General features: G+C 45.6%; 1 protein-coding gene and 1 long non-coding RNA gene across 5 annotated transcripts; both read right to left on the minus strand.

Annotated features, from left to right (window-relative positions):
- Window positions 1–356: 356 nt before the first annotated feature.
- On the minus strand, window positions 357–3001 carry LOC148141053 (uncharacterized). Of its 2 annotated transcripts, XR_015753124.1 has the most exons (3): window positions 2817–3001; window positions 1639–1848; window positions 357–658 (listed from the first exon to the last, which is right to left on the minus strand). It is a non-coding gene; the product is annotated as an uncharacterized LOC148141053 (long non-coding RNA). The 2 variants fall into 2 exon arrangements; XR_015753123.1 differs by having other exon boundaries at window positions 357–1848.
- Window positions 3002–7450: 4449 nt separating this feature from the next.
- Window positions 7451–15918, minus strand: LOC122541610 (uncharacterized). Of its 3 annotated transcripts, none has more exons than XM_043678490.2 (2): window positions 15845–15918; window positions 7451–9557 (listed from the first exon to the last, which is right to left on the minus strand). In XM_043678490.2, the coding sequence occupies exon 2, from the start codon at window positions 9117–9119 to the stop codon at window positions 8016–8018; it is 1104 nt and encodes a 367-aa protein (XP_043534425.1). In that variant the 5' UTR covers window positions 9120–9557; window positions 15845–15918; the 3' UTR covers window positions 7451–8015. The 3 variants fall into 3 exon arrangements, with proteins under 3 accessions (XP_043534425.1, XP_087835856.1, XP_043534424.1); XM_087979730.1 differs by lacking the exon at window positions 15845–15918 and adding an exon at window positions 14558–14658; XM_043678489.2 differs by lacking the exon at window positions 15845–15918 and adding an exon at window positions 12020–12245.
- Between the last annotated feature and the right edge of the window lie 150 nt (window positions 15919–16068).

The raw sequence follows: 16068 nt of genomic DNA on the forward strand, positions 1-16068 counted from the left end.
AGCTTTCCATTCTTTAATTAACAATGAATTAATGCAGTCATATTTTTAATTAACCATGAATCAATATGACAGGTCACTGAGAATGTGAGAAGCAATCCTGCCAATTAATATTGATTCAGGCTAACACAATTGATCTATTATAAATATTAATTATTAATTATATATAATTCAGGGTGGAAATGCAACAAGTGACTAAAACATTTTAACAACTGTAATCGCGCAGTTCTGTTTGTTTCCCAGTCACTTGTGACTTCTCATTCTGTTCCTGTAATTGTTTTGCTCGAGCACATTCATTTTTAAGAACCAACTATACACTTTGGAATCCCACCTGCAAATACACACTTATATATTACAAATTAATTCATTCAGTGTTTAATGTTCAAAATGCAAAATACATACAGTTCCCAACGCTGAAATCCACCACAATCATCAGGTTCCAGTCCCCCGATTCAAATCCAAAACTAGTCCTCCCAAGTAGTCCTGACCAGTCATTGCTCAATTACAATGCTATAGGTCGTGAAATAACCAGAGCTGCCTTAAATAGGATTTGTCTATTCAAGTTAAAAAAAAACTTCTAATAACTGAGACTTCAACTGTCCTCCATAAATCGCTTTTATGTAAGGAACTGATTAGAAACTGATAGTAAGGCAGTCATGACCTGTAAAAAGAGCAGGAGTTAACATTTTATTTCATAATCTGTAAAATCCTTAAAAGAAATCATGTTAAAATTTCCATAATAGAAATCAGATTCAAAACAGTCCCTGATCTCAAGCTCCAGGGAACAAAGCACAAATATTCAATCACCAACAAACAAATGTGCATTCAAACCAAATCACAAAGGGTTAAACTTTCTGTTAGCTGTACAGCTTTTCTCTCTCTCTCTCTCTCTCTCTCTCACACACACACACAGACACCATATCTCACAGATACTTTGAGCTTCCCGCAATGACTCCTCTAGCTTTTGGTTTTTTTTCTGGATGACTGGCTATAAGTTAGTTATGAAGTGTACCCTTAGTAGCCCTTCTGACACGAAACATAATCTGATTCCTCCTGACTGTAAGGCTGTTTTTCATTGACATTTTATCATTTGTTTTTTATCCTTTCCTCGCGTCCAAGGATTGTACTTCCAATCTCTTAACATTTTTCCTAAAGGACTGTCCGTTGGGATGTAGTCCTTGGACATCCCTCACATGTCTCCTTCGACACTTAAACAACTATTCATATTTCCCATTTTAATACTCGGCTGTTTCTTTATGTAATTTAACTAACCTTACTGAGTTCTGGTGTCACCTTCTTCCACACTCACTTCAGTGACCAGACCTTCGCATGGGGGATTTCCCCTCTTAACAACCGGTCTAAGGCTGGGTGGTCAAATCAGGTAGAAACCTTACTCGTCAGATTAATCTAGCCAATTAAATACTTTATTTTATATGTTGCCAATTCCCCGTACTTCTCGTACGTCCCCGACCACCAAGGCAACACTTAAAGGTCCATTTTCGTTACCTTGGCCTGTGCACAGAGTTACCTGGTTGTTTCAGCGCGCCCCGTTCCCACAGCAATACCTGGATATATCCACCTGGCAGCAAATACCGCTGCCTAACCCGGTCACCTGGATAAATCTTTTAAGACCTTTCTTACCCGGGTCTTGTGCACACAAGAGTTACCCGACCGAACCCGCCGCGTCTGCTCGTCTTGTTTCCAGGGTCTCTCAGTCCGGATCACGCTCGCCCAAGCCACCGCGGCAAGGAGGGAAACTAGAGACCGCTGAAATCAGCAAGCTGCACCTTCTCAGTTTTCCCAAAAATGCCGAGCGACCGGAGCTTGGGATCCTGGGACGAGCCCCCAAATCTGTTAGAAACAAATTTAATAAAATTAGACGAGATCACCAAAACTGGAAACAAGACAATTTATTCTACGATTTTGCAAGAAAGGGCATCAAATGCAGAAGCAAATGAGCAATGAACATTCAAACTAGTACACAGTTATACTTTTAAGTTGCGTGAGGTCCCCTCTTCTAACTCCTATATTACCCAATCAACTTTATTCTCTGACTAACTTGCGATCCGCTCTTATTATGTCCCCCCTTCTCCAAGTGGGCGACCCTTCCCTCTGTAAGTGCTGACATAAGGAAGGTTTTGCTAAACTTGGATCTTGATGTTCCTTTCACTTTATCTGTTTGCTTGTAACATCTTCCATTGTTCATAGGTACATTCCATTCCTGAATATACATTTTAACAATGTGTCTTTTCTTGCCTAGTTTATGTGTTTCAGCTATCTCAGCTGCTTTGCTGAGACTAAATTATTTAAACTTTGATGAAAGAAATTATTTACTAGAATAATTATGCACTATAGTACCCAATTATACATTTCCCTGGTGCTTGTTGATTTAATCATTGTCTGCAGCTGCTCTTTACACTCGATTTATCAGCACTATACTTAAGCTTATTATCACTACCTTTTTGCGAAAACAACACACTTCCCCATTTCTTACAGCATGAATTATGGTGAGCAATAAACATAGTATCTTCTCTGCTTGATGTGCACCCGACTAACAATGTATTTGTATCCTAATCCAGGATACAGTCTTGCTTTTTGGTTCAAATGTCGACAAAAGAACTGAATTCCAAATGTGAATTGAGAGTAACTGCCCTTGACATCAAGGCTGCATTTAACAGAGCATGATATCAAGGGGACCAGTGCAAAACTAGAGTCAGTGGGAATCAAATGGACAATTCTCTGCTTGCTTGACTCATACTTGGCATGGAAGAAAATGGTTGAGGCTGTTGGAAATCAATCGTATCAGCTCCAGGACGTACCAGCAGGATTTCCTCTGTGTCCTGTCTGAAACCCAAATATCCTCAGCTGCTTCATCAAAGACCTTTCTTCAACATAAGGTCATTGATAGGATTACAAAGTTAAAAATCACACAACACCATGTTATAGTCCAACATGTTTAACTGGAACTGAATATCAGAGCTGGAAAAGCGCAGCAGGTCAGGCAGCATCCAGGGAACAGGAGAATCGACGTTTCGGGCATAAGCCCTTCTTCATTCCTGAAGAAGGGCTTATGCCCGAAACGTCGATTCTCCTGTTCCCTGGATGCTGCCTGACCTGCTGCGCTTTTCCAGCTCTAATTTTCAGCTCTGATCGCCAGCATCTGCAGTCCTCACTTTCTCATGTTTAACTGGAAGCACACTAGCTTTCGGAGCGACGCTCCTTCATCAGGTGATAGGGGAGGGCTCGATCGTAACAGAATTTATAGCAAAAATTTACAGTGTGATGTAACTGAAATTATACATTGAAAAATTGACTGACTGTTAAGCCTTTCATCTGTTAGAATACAGTGATAGTTTCACTTCTTTCATGTGTAAATCACAAAACCTGTTTTTTAAAAAGTTGCATTCTCAGGTTAGCTGTTAACAATGGTAATAGCTAGACAATATGTTGAAGGTGTTAGCCCCCTGTGTTCTCTGTCTATGCCATGATGCTTAGATTGTTATCTCACTTTTTAGATTATAATCAGAGTTTTACATAAATTTATGCAGTTTTTGAGCTCAGAGTTCTACATGAATGCATGCAGTTTTTGAGCAAAGTACAAATTCAACCCACAAAATGTGTGTGTGCATGTGGGTCTTTGTCTATCTGTGTGCATGTCTCTGTCTGGGGTGGGGATTGTGAGTGTGAGAAAGTGTGTGTGTGTGTCGTGCAATGGTGATCACCTTGTAATGTGACATGAACCCAAGGTCCCGGTTGAGGCCCTCCCTATGGGTACCGAACTTAGCTATCAGCCTCTGCTCAGCCACATTTCTCTGCTGCCTGTCCCGAAGTCCACCTTGGAGGATGGTCACCCGAAGGTCCGAGGCTGAATATCCTGGACCACTGAAGTGTTCCCCAACTGGGAGGGAACCCTCTTGTCTGTTGATTGTTGTGCGGTGCCCATTCATCCGTTGTCGTAGCCTTTGCTCGGTTTCCCCAATGTACCATGCCTTCGGGCATCCTTGCCTGCAAAGTATAAGATAGACAACGTTGGTTGAGTCACATGAGTCACATGTACAAAGTGGGAGGTGTTCCCACGCGTAATGGTGGTATCTATGTCCACAATCGGACACGTCTTGCAGCGCCCACCGTGACAGGGTTGTATGGAGTTGGCCTGAGAATGGGCACCGCACAACAATCAACAGACAGGAGGGTTCCCTCCCAGTTGGGGAACACTTCAGTGGTCCAGGACATTCAGCATCAGACCTTCAGGTGACCATCCTCCGAGGTGGATTTCGGGACAGCAGAGAAAAGTGGCCGAGCAGAGGCTGATAACTAAGTTCGGTACCCATAGGGAAGGCCTCAACCGTGACCTTGGGTTTATGTCACATTACAGGTGATCACCATTGCACTACACACACACAGATATTCCTACACACACACACACATACACGCGGACACAGGTACACACAGACGTGCACACAGACACCTTTATCGACACACACTCCCACACTCACACATGCACCCCCTCACAGACTTAAGACACTCTGCACTCACTACACACACATACACTTTCTCATACTCACAACCCCCAACCCAGACAGACAGACACACACAGACAGACAGACAAAGCCCACATGCACACATATATTTTGTGGGGTGAATTTGTACTTGCAGAGTTATATTGTACTTTGCTCAAAAACTGCATGCATTCATGTAGAACTCCGTTATCTCACTTTTTAGATTATAATCAATCTAAACATCAGGTCATAGACAGAGAACACAGGGGGCCAACACCTTCAACATATTGTCTAGCTATCACCATTGTTAACAGCAAACCGGAGAATGCAACTTTAAAAACAGGTTTTGTGATTTACACATGAAAGAAATGAAACTATCACTGTATTCTAACAGATGAAGGGCTTAACAGACAATCAATTTTTCAATGTAATAATTTCAGTTACATCACACTGTAAAGTTTTGCTAAAAATTCTGTGTTAGGATCGAGCCCTCCACAATCACCTGAAGGAGCGTCGCTCCGAAAGCTAGTGCTTCCAATTAAACCTGTTGGACTATAACCTGGTGTTGTGTGATTTTTAACTTTGTACACCCCAGTCCAACACCGGCCTCTCCGAATCGTGGATGGGATTGTTCGCCAACGATTACACAACGTTCAGACCATTAGCAATTCTTGAATTCATCAATGAATATGGTGATAAAAGGTGAAGCATGTAGCCCAGTCCTGTGTTTGATGGGGGGAGGGCCAGGTCACCTCCTCAAACGTGAACGAATCGCAGCCCCAAGGCCAGAAAGCTCATCCTTCACTGAGGCTGTTTAAACCCCCCCACAGGACCTCAACTCACTTCAGCCAAACCGCTCGCAATCCCGCTCTGAACTACATTACCCATGCTGCATATGGGCACTGCGCCTGCGTAGTGAAAGGTGGTAGTATGGAATCCAGCGAGCCGTGGTGCCTGACGAACATGATAGGGCTGATCCATGCAGCGTCGGTTGCCGCCCAACATTCGAGCATTCAAATCTGAAAGCGCTCGAGCTCGAACGGTTCGAATTGGAGGTACGCCCCTGCAGCTGGTAGCCACTCACGGCGGCAACCAGTGTGCATCTTCGTCACAACCCTTCCTGATTGGAGCGGTGGAGGGGCCTGCGTCACAATCGCGCTTCGCCCAGGAGATTCGGGTCCTGCCCACAAGAAAGCTCCCGGCTGTGACGTCAGAATCAGGGGGGCGGGGTTTCTCTTCCTGGTTCTGAAACATTTGATTAATCTGCTGTCGGAATTGCTGCGTTCCCCCGGCAATTTCTGATGTTGTTTCTGATTTCCAGCATGCACAGATTTTTTTTTGTGTGTTTAACGCACTTCCCAGATATACCCATCTTAAAGAAGTTCTGCTCCTCTCTGCGACAGGATTTTTGTTATTTCTTTCCCTTGTTGACTGTCATTTCTTTCGTTGCCGCTCCTGGTGTTGGACAAGGTCTTTGCTCAGACCCACTTTCACTGACTGCTTTCGGTTCAGGCTCCCCTCCTGCGGATTGCAAGTGAAGTTTCATCCTTCATCGTTTGAATCCACCCTTTGGCCTCTTGTCTGCTCTCGACCGGTTCATGGTGGACTATTGATGTGACAGTGCCTCAATTTTTTTGCCCACTTCACCCATTCAAACCCATTTCCCTAGTTCTAAAAAAGGGCCAGTGAATCCAAAACATTAACTCTGCCTACTCTCCACAGATGTTGTTAGACTTGCTGAGCTTTTCCAGTAATTTCTGTTTTGTTTTAGATCTCTAGCACTTGCAGTTCTTTTTTATATTTTAGAAATATTCTTGCTGCTGACAACAGAAGGGTAACGTATCATCTGGATTCTAACTGCAGACGCAACCAGTTTCCTCATCAAATCCCGAATTTTTAAAATGTTATTTCAGGGGTTGTGGGTGTCACTGAATAGACCAACATTTATTGTATCTATTATAAGAGGATTCTTGGGGTTGGAGGAGGCCACCAGACGAGGAGGGAAAGAGATAGAGGGGAATGGTGGAGGGCAGGGAGAAGGGTGGGAAAGCGAAGAGCAGCAGTTCAAATCCACATTAGCCTTGACTGGTATTAGTGAATACGGGGGCATGAAGAAATGGGATTTGCTGTGTGCTCAGACATGGGAAGTAGGGTTAAGATGAGTTTGCGGAACGATACCTGATGTCTCCAGAGATTAAATCCAGAAGCTTTAGACCTTTTTTCTAAAATGGATAAAGCTCTCCATTGAAGGAAACAAAAACTGCTTCTGATTTGCTGTCCACCATGTGGATCCAGGAGTGAGTATAGATCCCATTACTCACTTCAGAAAACAGTCTCATCTGGTCATGATTGCAGCTTGTAGGATCTTGGTTTGCACACAATGGTAGGCCTGTTCCTACAACAGTGACCACACTTGAAAAAGCCTTGTTGAAGTTGATATGTAACTGCAAATTTTTTTTTTGTTAGGGAAACATTATTCTTCCTGTGAACTAGAAATTATAAATTCATCAGTGGAGAAAGGAGGTGAAGTGGCAAAACAGGTAGTATTCCTGCCTCAAAAGACAGAATCTCTGGGTTTGAGTCTCACTCCAGGAATTGATGGCAATGTCTGTTAAAGTGGTCAAACAAGTTGATTATCAACTTCTAAATCTTTCTCATATTCCGATTGTACGTGATAAGAGTGGGAGAATCTCCTTGTCAGCAATGCCTGAAGCATGTCGGGTCCTCAAGCTGTATCCAAGCTGGGAACCTGTTCCATGAATCACAGCCATGGAAACAGACACTAGTACATGCTCTGCCTGCCTCATATATCACTAAATGTGGGAAAGGAACTGAAGCAGGTGGAAAAAGTAGACCATCCCATTGTGACTTTCGCCAATTTATAATGTAAAGGACTCTTCCTGTGGTATCCTGAGATACCAGTGAATGGGAACACACCATGCTGACAAGACAGGTAGCTTGGTTTAAGCTAAACAGTGAATTTATTGAGAGTTATGCATCTGTACAGAAGATTGTTAAAACAGAGACAACAGAATATTCAGCTAACATCAAACTTCAAATCAAACAAACTGAAAAAGCACTTGAAAATGATCCAAGATCCTTCTCATAACATGAAATGAATCTTGGAAGAGTGTAAAGTAAACATATCACAATTATTACTTTGAGGAATGATAGGCTGAGGGAGCTCAGGTCTGTAGAGACTCACCTCCACTCCCTCCCCATATTCAGGATAGTAGTTCTCCTAGAAAGCAGAGTACAAACATTTTCCATGGTATTCATCACACACCTATTACCTGAAAAGAGTCTGTCCACAATTCACATCACCAACAAAAGCAGGATCTGATTTACTCTAGGATAAGACCTGTCCAGAATTAAGATGAGCTAGAATTGTAACAAACAGGCGAGATCCTCGACACGAACATTAAACCTAAACAGCCTCTCCACTATGAGAATCCACCAGTGTCCCAGATGGGTGACAGACATCACGATAGCTTTAGCAGAAACTTTATACCACAAGGATTACTTCACTGTATGGATCTTCTTGTGTCGGAGGAGATCTGATGACCTTGAGAAAGATTTGTCGCACACTTCACATGTGAAAGGCTTCTCCCCTGTGTGAATGCGTCGGTGTTGTACAAGTGCTGAAGACTGCCTAAAGGTTTGGTCACAGACCTCGCACTTGAAGGGTTTCTCCCCTGTGTGAATCCTCTGGTGCCTAAGGAGATCAGTGGGTTGGCTGAAAACCACTTGACAAACCTCACACCTGAAGGGTTTTTCTCCTGTGTGGATCCTTCCGTGGATCAGCAAACTTGTAGATATTGCAAAAGCTTTATCACACACCTCACACTTAAAGGGTTTGTTTCCCGTGTGGGTCCTCTGATGGACCAGGAGGCCTGAGGAACGTGTGAATGCTTTGTCACAGTCAGTGCATTTGAATGGTTTCTCCCCAGTGTGCACACGTTTATGTGCACGGAGAGACACCAGCAGGGGGAATGATTTCTTGCACACCTCGCATGTGAATGGTTTCTCCCCAGTGTGAGTGCGTCGGTGTGAGCGGAGGGTCGATGACTGCGAAAACGATGTGTCGCACACTTCACATGTGAACGGTTTCTCCCCAGTGTGAACACGTTGGTGTACTGTCAGAGTTGAAGAATCTGAAAAAGATTTGTCACACACATCACACATGAATGGTTTCTCCCCGGTGTGAATGCGTCTGTGTATGCTGAGGGCCGATGACTGTGAGAATGATTTGTTACACACCTCACACGTGAATGGTTTCTCTCCGGTATGAATGCGTTGGTGTACACGAAGGGTCGAAGATTTAAGGAATGATTTGTTGCACACTTTGCACGTGAACGGTTTTTCTCCTGTATGGCTACGTTGGTGAAGGCGGAGGGTTGACGAATGTGGGAATGATTTGTCACACACTTCGCACGTGAATGGTTTCTCCCGAGTGTGAACACGTTGATGAGTGTGGAGATTAGATGACTGTGTGAAGGATTTCTTGCACACGTCACACTTGAATGGCTTCTCCCCAGAGTGAATGCGTCGGTGTTTCACAAGCATCGATGAGTTTGTGAAGCCTCGGTCACACACCTCACATTTGAATGGCTCCTTTTCCATGAAGCTGCCCTTGTGTTACAAGATGTACAACAAATGTACCTTGTGCGTTTGAGGATCATATATGCTTGTGGAACCCTTCTCACACAAAAACACTTGTAGGAATGAGTCAGTCGTTCATGAGGCTCAATGAATGACTGAAGCTCTCACCACACTTGGAGCCACTCACACTTCTTCCCAGCCTCACCCTGACTGATCGCCCACAGCCGAAACTTCAGAAAGGTTGGTTCTGATGGAACGCTCCACACCACTGACCAGTTTCAATCAGATGATAAGTCAAAGCTTCCCTGACCTCACCAATTTCCAGGTGATGGCTTCACGGCCGAACCTTTCCGTGTTGAGCAATGCTGGGAAGGGACTGGATGTCTTCCCGCAGTTGTTCCTTGAGTGATGGTCGGGATCTGTCTGTGGTGTATTCTCATGTCATACAGCATCATCCTTCTGCAAAACGGGAAAAGGAAACATGAGTTCCTTCAACTCTTTCTCCTCCTTTGCTGAAGAGACTGGCTCCTCAGTTAGAGACTGTCCCACAGTGAGTGCCAGTTTGCTCATGCCCTGTGTGAGGAGATCAGATACACGTCCTTTCTTTGTCCTCACTTGACTGTCTCACATACACACTGTTTCCAGAAGGAATACTGGCTAGTGAATTGGAGGAGACAATGTGGCTACTTTCTTTCGTTTGCCCAGACCCTATCTTCCTATGCACCATGAAAACAATGGAAAATAAAGTCGGGTGGAGATCATACGGGTAATCAATTCCTGTGAGCTCAGGTCAAGTTGATGAAGATCAGTTTTACCTGTACATTGTGTTTATAAAAAGGCACTCAGAGGAAATGTAATTTCAATGGAGATTTTGAAATTTTTCTCCTTATTTCCCACAGTATTTGAGGAAGAGGAAGAGCTGCAAAAAGCAGAATAAGGGAGTCTGGTATTACTCCTATTCCCAGGTCAATTATATCCCCGACACTCACCACAGAAATAGATGGTGACATCTTGAAAAATGTCCATAATACAGAGGAGGAAGTGCTCGATGTCTTGAAATGCATTAAAATGGATAAATCCACAGAACCTGATAAGGTGGACCCTAGTACTTTGAGGGAAGCTAGGGGAGTGATTGCTGGGCCTCTTACTGAGATATTTGTATCATCGATAGTCACAGGTGAGGTGCCGAAAGACTGGTTAACGTGCTGCCACTATTTAAGAGAGGTGGTAAGGACAAGCCAGGGAACTATAGACCGGTGAGTCTGACATCAGTGGTGGGCAAGTTGTTTGAGGAAATCCTGAGGGACAGGATTTACACATATTTGAAAAGGCAAGGACTAATTAGGAATAGTCAGCATTTAGATAAATGGTTTGGATTTGAGCGTAAGAGATATAGTTAGTAAGTTTGCAGATGACACCAAAATTGGAGGTGTACTGGACAGCAAAGAAGGTTACCTCAGATTACAACGGGATCTTGATCAGATGGGCCAATGGGCTGAGGAGTGGCAGACGGAGTTTGGTTTAGATAAATGAGAGGTGCTGCATTTTGGGAAAGCAAATCTTAGCAGGACTTATACACTTAATGGTAAGATTTGAGGGAGTGATATTGAACAAAGAAACCTTGGAGTGCAGGTTCATAGCTCCATAGTAGAGTTGCAGGTAGATAGGATAGTGAAAAAGTCATTTGGTATGGTTTCCTTGGTATTGAGTACAGGAGTTAGGAGATCATGTTGCGGCTGTACAGGACATTGTTTCAGCCACTTTTGGAATATTGCATGCATTTCTGGTCTCCTTCCTATCGCAATGATGTTGGGAAACTTGAAAGGGTTCAGAAAAGATTTGCAAGGATGTTACCAGGTTTGGAGGATTTGAGCTACAAGGAGAGGTTGAATAGGCTAGCGCTATTTTCCCTGGAGCGTTGGAGGCTGAGGGGAGACCTCATCGAGGCTGATAAAATCATGAGGGGCATGAATAGGGTAAATATACAAGATCTTTACCCTGGGGATGGGGGAGTCCAGAACTAGACAGCATAGGTTTAGGGTGAGATGGGAAAGATATAAAAGCAACGCAATGGGGTAACTTTTTCATGCAGAGGGTGGTGCGTGTGTGGAATGGGCAGCCAGAGAAAGTGGTGGAGGCTTTTTCAATTGCGTCATTTAAAAGGCATTTGGATGGGTATATAAATTGGAAGAGTTTGGAAGGATATGGGCCGGGTACTGGCAGGTGGGACTAGATTGGGTTGGGATATCTGGTCAGCATGGACAAGTTGAACCAAAGGGTCTGTTTCCGTGCTGTACATCTCTATGATGCTATGATCCCATTAACAGTCCAGTTGACATAAAAACGGAAGTTTCTGGAAAAGCTCAGCAGGTCTGGAGTACCTGTGAAGGGAAGTCAGACTTAACGTTTCAGGTCCGATGACCCTTCCTTGGGAAAGATCTCAGGACCTCAAACATTCACTCTGTTTTCTCTTCACAGGTGCTGCCAGACCTGCTTAGCTTTACCAGCAACTTCTGTTTTTGTTTCTAATTTACAACATCCGTAGTTCTTGGTTTTTTTAAACCAGTCCCACTGAGATATCTAGAACTGGGAGCCATAGTCGCAGGGCTATCAATTTGTTATATCCAGGCAATGCAAAACCTTTTGGCTTTGTGCGTACAGAAGCCTCGTGCACAGGTCCAGTTCACATCCAGTCTCAGGTTTCTGCCTTGCATGCACACGGGATTTTACACAAGCACACAATTTTACACTTTCACTCACAAACACATGAACTCTCAGCCACTGTCTTTCTCTCTCTCCTTTCTCTCTCACTTGCACACACACACTTGCTCACCCTCGTTCGCACTCTCACACATTCACTTGCACAGTCACTCACCGTCCTACTCGCCCGTACATTGTACACAAACACTTCGGTCACTCACACGTGCTTATTCACTCTCAGAGGAAGTCGAAGAGTGTGGTGCTGGAAAAGCACAGCCAGTCAGGTAGCATCAGAGGACAGGCGAATCAACGTTTCGAACATAAGCCCGTCATCAGGGATAAAGCTGGTGACCCAAGAGTGCTGAGCAATAAATGGGAGCGGGTTGGGCTGGGGGCTAGGTAGCTGAGAATGCGATAGGCAGATAAAGGTGATAGGTCTGAGTGGAGAGTGGAGCAGATAAGTGGGAAAGAAGATGGACAGGTAGGACAGTTCAAGAGCGCAGTGCAGAATTGGAAGGTTGCATCCGGGATTAGGTGGAAGCAGGGGAAATTGGGAAAACTGCTGAAATCCACATTGATCCCATGCGGTTCGAGGGTCCCAAGGCGGAAGATGAGACATTCTTCCTCCAGGCATCGGATGGTTAGGGTTTGGCGATGGAGGAGGCCCACGACCTGCATGTCCTCGGCAGAATGGGGGGGTGAGTTAAAGTGTTCAGCCACAGGACAGTGGGGTTATTTAGTGTGGGTGTCCCAGAGATGTTGTCTGAAATGAACTGCAAATTGGCATCCTGTCTCCCCAATGTAGTGGAGACCACATCGGGAGCAATGGGCACAGTAGATGACTTGTGTGGAAGTGTAGGTAAATCTCTATCGGATGTAGAAGGAACCTTTGGGGCCTTGGATGGAGGTGAGAGGGGAGATGTGGGTGCAGGTTCTGCACTTCTTGCAGTAACAGGGAAGGTGCGGGAATGGAGGGTGGGTTGGTGGGGACCGTGGACTTAACAAGGGAGTCGCAGAGGGAATGATCTCTCCGGAATGCAGATAGGGGTGGGGAGGGAAATCTCTCTCTGCTGGTGGGGTCTGTTTGTAGATGGCAGAAATGGCGGAAGATGATGCAATGTATCCACAGGTTGGTGGGGTGGAAGGTGAGGACCGGAGTGGGGTGGGGGTTCTGTCCTTGTTGCGTCGGGAGGCGTAGGATTCAAGGGCAGAGATGTGGAAAGTGGAGGAGATACTCTGGAGGGCATCGTCAACTATGTGGGAGGGGAAATTGCGGTCTTTGAAGGAGGAGGCCATCTGGTGTGTTTTGTGGTGGAAGTGGTCCTCCTGGGAGCAGATGGGGTGGAGGAATTGGGAATAAGGGATGGCACTTATACAGGAGGCAGTGTGGGAGGAGGTATAGTCCAGATAGCTGTGGGAGTCGGTGGGTTTGTAGTAGTTGTCTGTGTTGAGTCAATTGCCGGAAATTGAGATAGAGAACTTGAGATCGGAGTGGAAGGTGCTTGTGAAGTTGATGAACTGTTCAACCTCCTTATGGTTGCACCGATACAGTCATCAATGTAGCGAAGGCAAAGGTGGGGAATGGTGCCAGTGTAGTTGCGGAAGACAGACTGTTCCATGTACCTGACGAAAAGGCAGACATAGCTGTGGCCTATGTAGGTGTCCATGACTAACCCTTTGGTCTGGAGGATGCGGGACAATTGGAAGGAGAAATTGTTGAGGGTGAGGACCAGTTCAGCCAGTCGAATGAGAGTGTCAGTGAAAGGGTACTGGGTCGGCCGTGACAGGAACAAACGGAGGACTTGGAGACTCTCGTCATGGCAGATAGATGTGTACAAGGACTGGATGTCCATGCTGTAGATGAGCGCCGGGGGTCGGGTAAATGGAAGTCACGGAGGAGGTGGAGGGTGTAGGTGGTATCCTGAATGTAGGTGGGGAGTTACTGGACGAAGGGGGAACGGGATGGCGTGAAGGTATGCAGAGATAAGTTCAGTGGGGTAGACGATGGGTCAACTGGGGCAGTCAGGTTTGTGAATTGTGGCTAACAGGTAGGATCAAACAGTGGAGGTTGTGGATGGGAGATCGCCTGAAGTGATGAGGTTGTGGATGGTCTAGGAGATGACGGTTTGGTGATGGAAGGTGAGGTCGTGGTCAAGGGGGCAGTAGGAGGAGGTGTCCGTGAGTTGGCACCTGGCTTCAGCAGTGTAGAGGTTGGTGTGCCAAATTACCACAGCGCCCCCCCCGCTTGTCTGCTGGTTTGATGGTAATGTTGGGGTTGGAGTGGAAGGCTGTGCATTGCAAAGGTGAGGGGTTGGAGTGGGTGAGGGGTGTGGACAGAGGGTGGGCGGGAGTCCTAATGGGAAAAGTAAGCCCGGAGGCAGGGGCAGCTGAAAGATGAAAACCTCATCTTCTGTCTTGGTACTCTCCAACCACAGGGGATCAATGTGGATCTCACCAGTTTTCTCATTTCCCCTCCCCTCACCTTATCCCAGATTGAACCTTTCAAATTGAACCTTCCAACTCGGCACCACCCTCTTGAACGGTCTATCTTCCTTCCCACCTATCTACTCCACCCTCCTCTCTAACCTATCACCTTCACCCCCACCTTCATCTACCTATCGCATTCCCAGCTACCTTCCCCCCCCAGCCCCACCCCTTTCCATTTATCTCTCAGTCGCTTTGGGCCACCAGACTCATTCCGGATGAAGGGCTTATGCTCAAAACTTATGCTTCTATCCTGCTTCTCGATGTTGCCTGACCTGCTGTTGCTTTTCCAGCACCGCAGTTTTCAACTGTGATCTCCAGCATCTGCAGTCCTCTCTTTCTCCCACTCACAGTGGAATGCAGGACTGTGCCACCCTAATGAATGAAAGAGAGTTATGAAGGAAAAGGTTTAGGCCCAGAAACAACACCAAGTTAGAGGTGGAGGACAGATCAGGAAGCTGAGGATTAAAACAAACAGAGCTCTGTCTTGACTCCACGATCCTGCAGCCTCTCACCGGATGGGAGGAACAGCACAGTGATAAAACATGGGACCACCATTGGCTGGGTTTTCTGTCAATCAGGACGTGTTGGATTGGCCACATGCGACGATAACTATCCAAAGGGACAGGTGCCTCTACCCATCAGACCTGGTCTCAACAATGTATGCACTGCCCTCTCCCAGATCCTGCTTGAAGCTGAGGAAAATCATAGAATCCCGGTGTGCAGAAGCAGGCTATTCGGCCCATCGAGTTAACACTGCCCCTCCGAAGAATATCCCTCCCACCCACCGCCCCTCTACTGTGTAACCCTGCATTCCCCACACTAACACACCCTTAACACTATGGGCAATTTAGCATGGCCAATCCAGCTTACATGCACATCTCTGGACTGGGGGAGCAAACCCATGCAGACACAGGGAAAATGTGCAAACTCCACTCAGATAATCGCCCAAGGATATAATGAAACCTGGGGCCCGAGCACTGTGAGGCAGCAGTGCTACCCACTGAGTCACCTTGGCTCCAGTGAAGGTGACTGAAGGATTCCATTTAATCCTGGGAAATTCGATATGCCGCTCAGGTCGTATTTCCCAAATTCAGCCATCAGCTACAGCACTGAGCAAAACGATCACATCCAAAATAAAACAAAAACCCCAAAGAATTGCGGATACTATCAAATCCAAGCCCACGAATTTGGGAAAGTTCCAGGCCTTCAGATAAAATTTTGACGGCAGAAATGAAAAGAATCATATAATCCCTTCAGTGTGGAAGCAGGCCATTTGACCCATCCAATCCCACCGACCCTCCACCATAACCTATCCCTGTAACCCTGCATTTCTTATGGCTAATCCACCAAGCCTTCAGATCCCTGAACACTCTGGGCAATTTAACAATTTAGGACTGTGGAAGGAAACCCACGCACAGACAGGGAGAATGTGCAAACTCCATCCAGTCGCCCGAGGTTAAATTTAAATCGAGCCCGGATCCCTGGCACTTTGTATAAAAACTGTTCCTTCCGCAGGGTATAAAAACGTTTATTCCCACCCCCAACCCAACCCAACCCACCTTTTGATGTTATCGTTGACCTTAAGCAGGCTTTGCTTGCAAAAATCCAATTAGCCAAAACTAGGGTGTTTCCTGGTAGTGGGAAAAAATAAATTGTATTCACAAAGTCTTCACTTTTCGTCTCACTGTAAAATATAAAATGTGGAATTTTCCCCACGACTGAAAAAAATGGATTTTGGAAAAAAAGCTAGGCCTGACAGAGACCCTCTTGTGATCTAATGATA

This window comes from Chiloscyllium plagiosum, unplaced genomic scaffold (assembly GCF_037043375.1).
Source record: "Chiloscyllium plagiosum isolate Xiang-an unplaced genomic scaffold, Cpla_swu_hap1 HiC_scaffold_35, whole genome shotgun sequence".
Taxonomy (NCBI): domain Eukaryota; kingdom Metazoa; phylum Chordata; class Chondrichthyes; order Orectolobiformes; family Hemiscylliidae; genus Chiloscyllium; species Chiloscyllium plagiosum.

Coding starts and splice junctions, on each gene's coding strand:
- LOC122541610 (XM_043678490.2), bottom strand. CDS start 9,119: ATGGAAAAGGAGCCATTCAAATGTGAGGTGTGTGACCGAGGCTTCACA.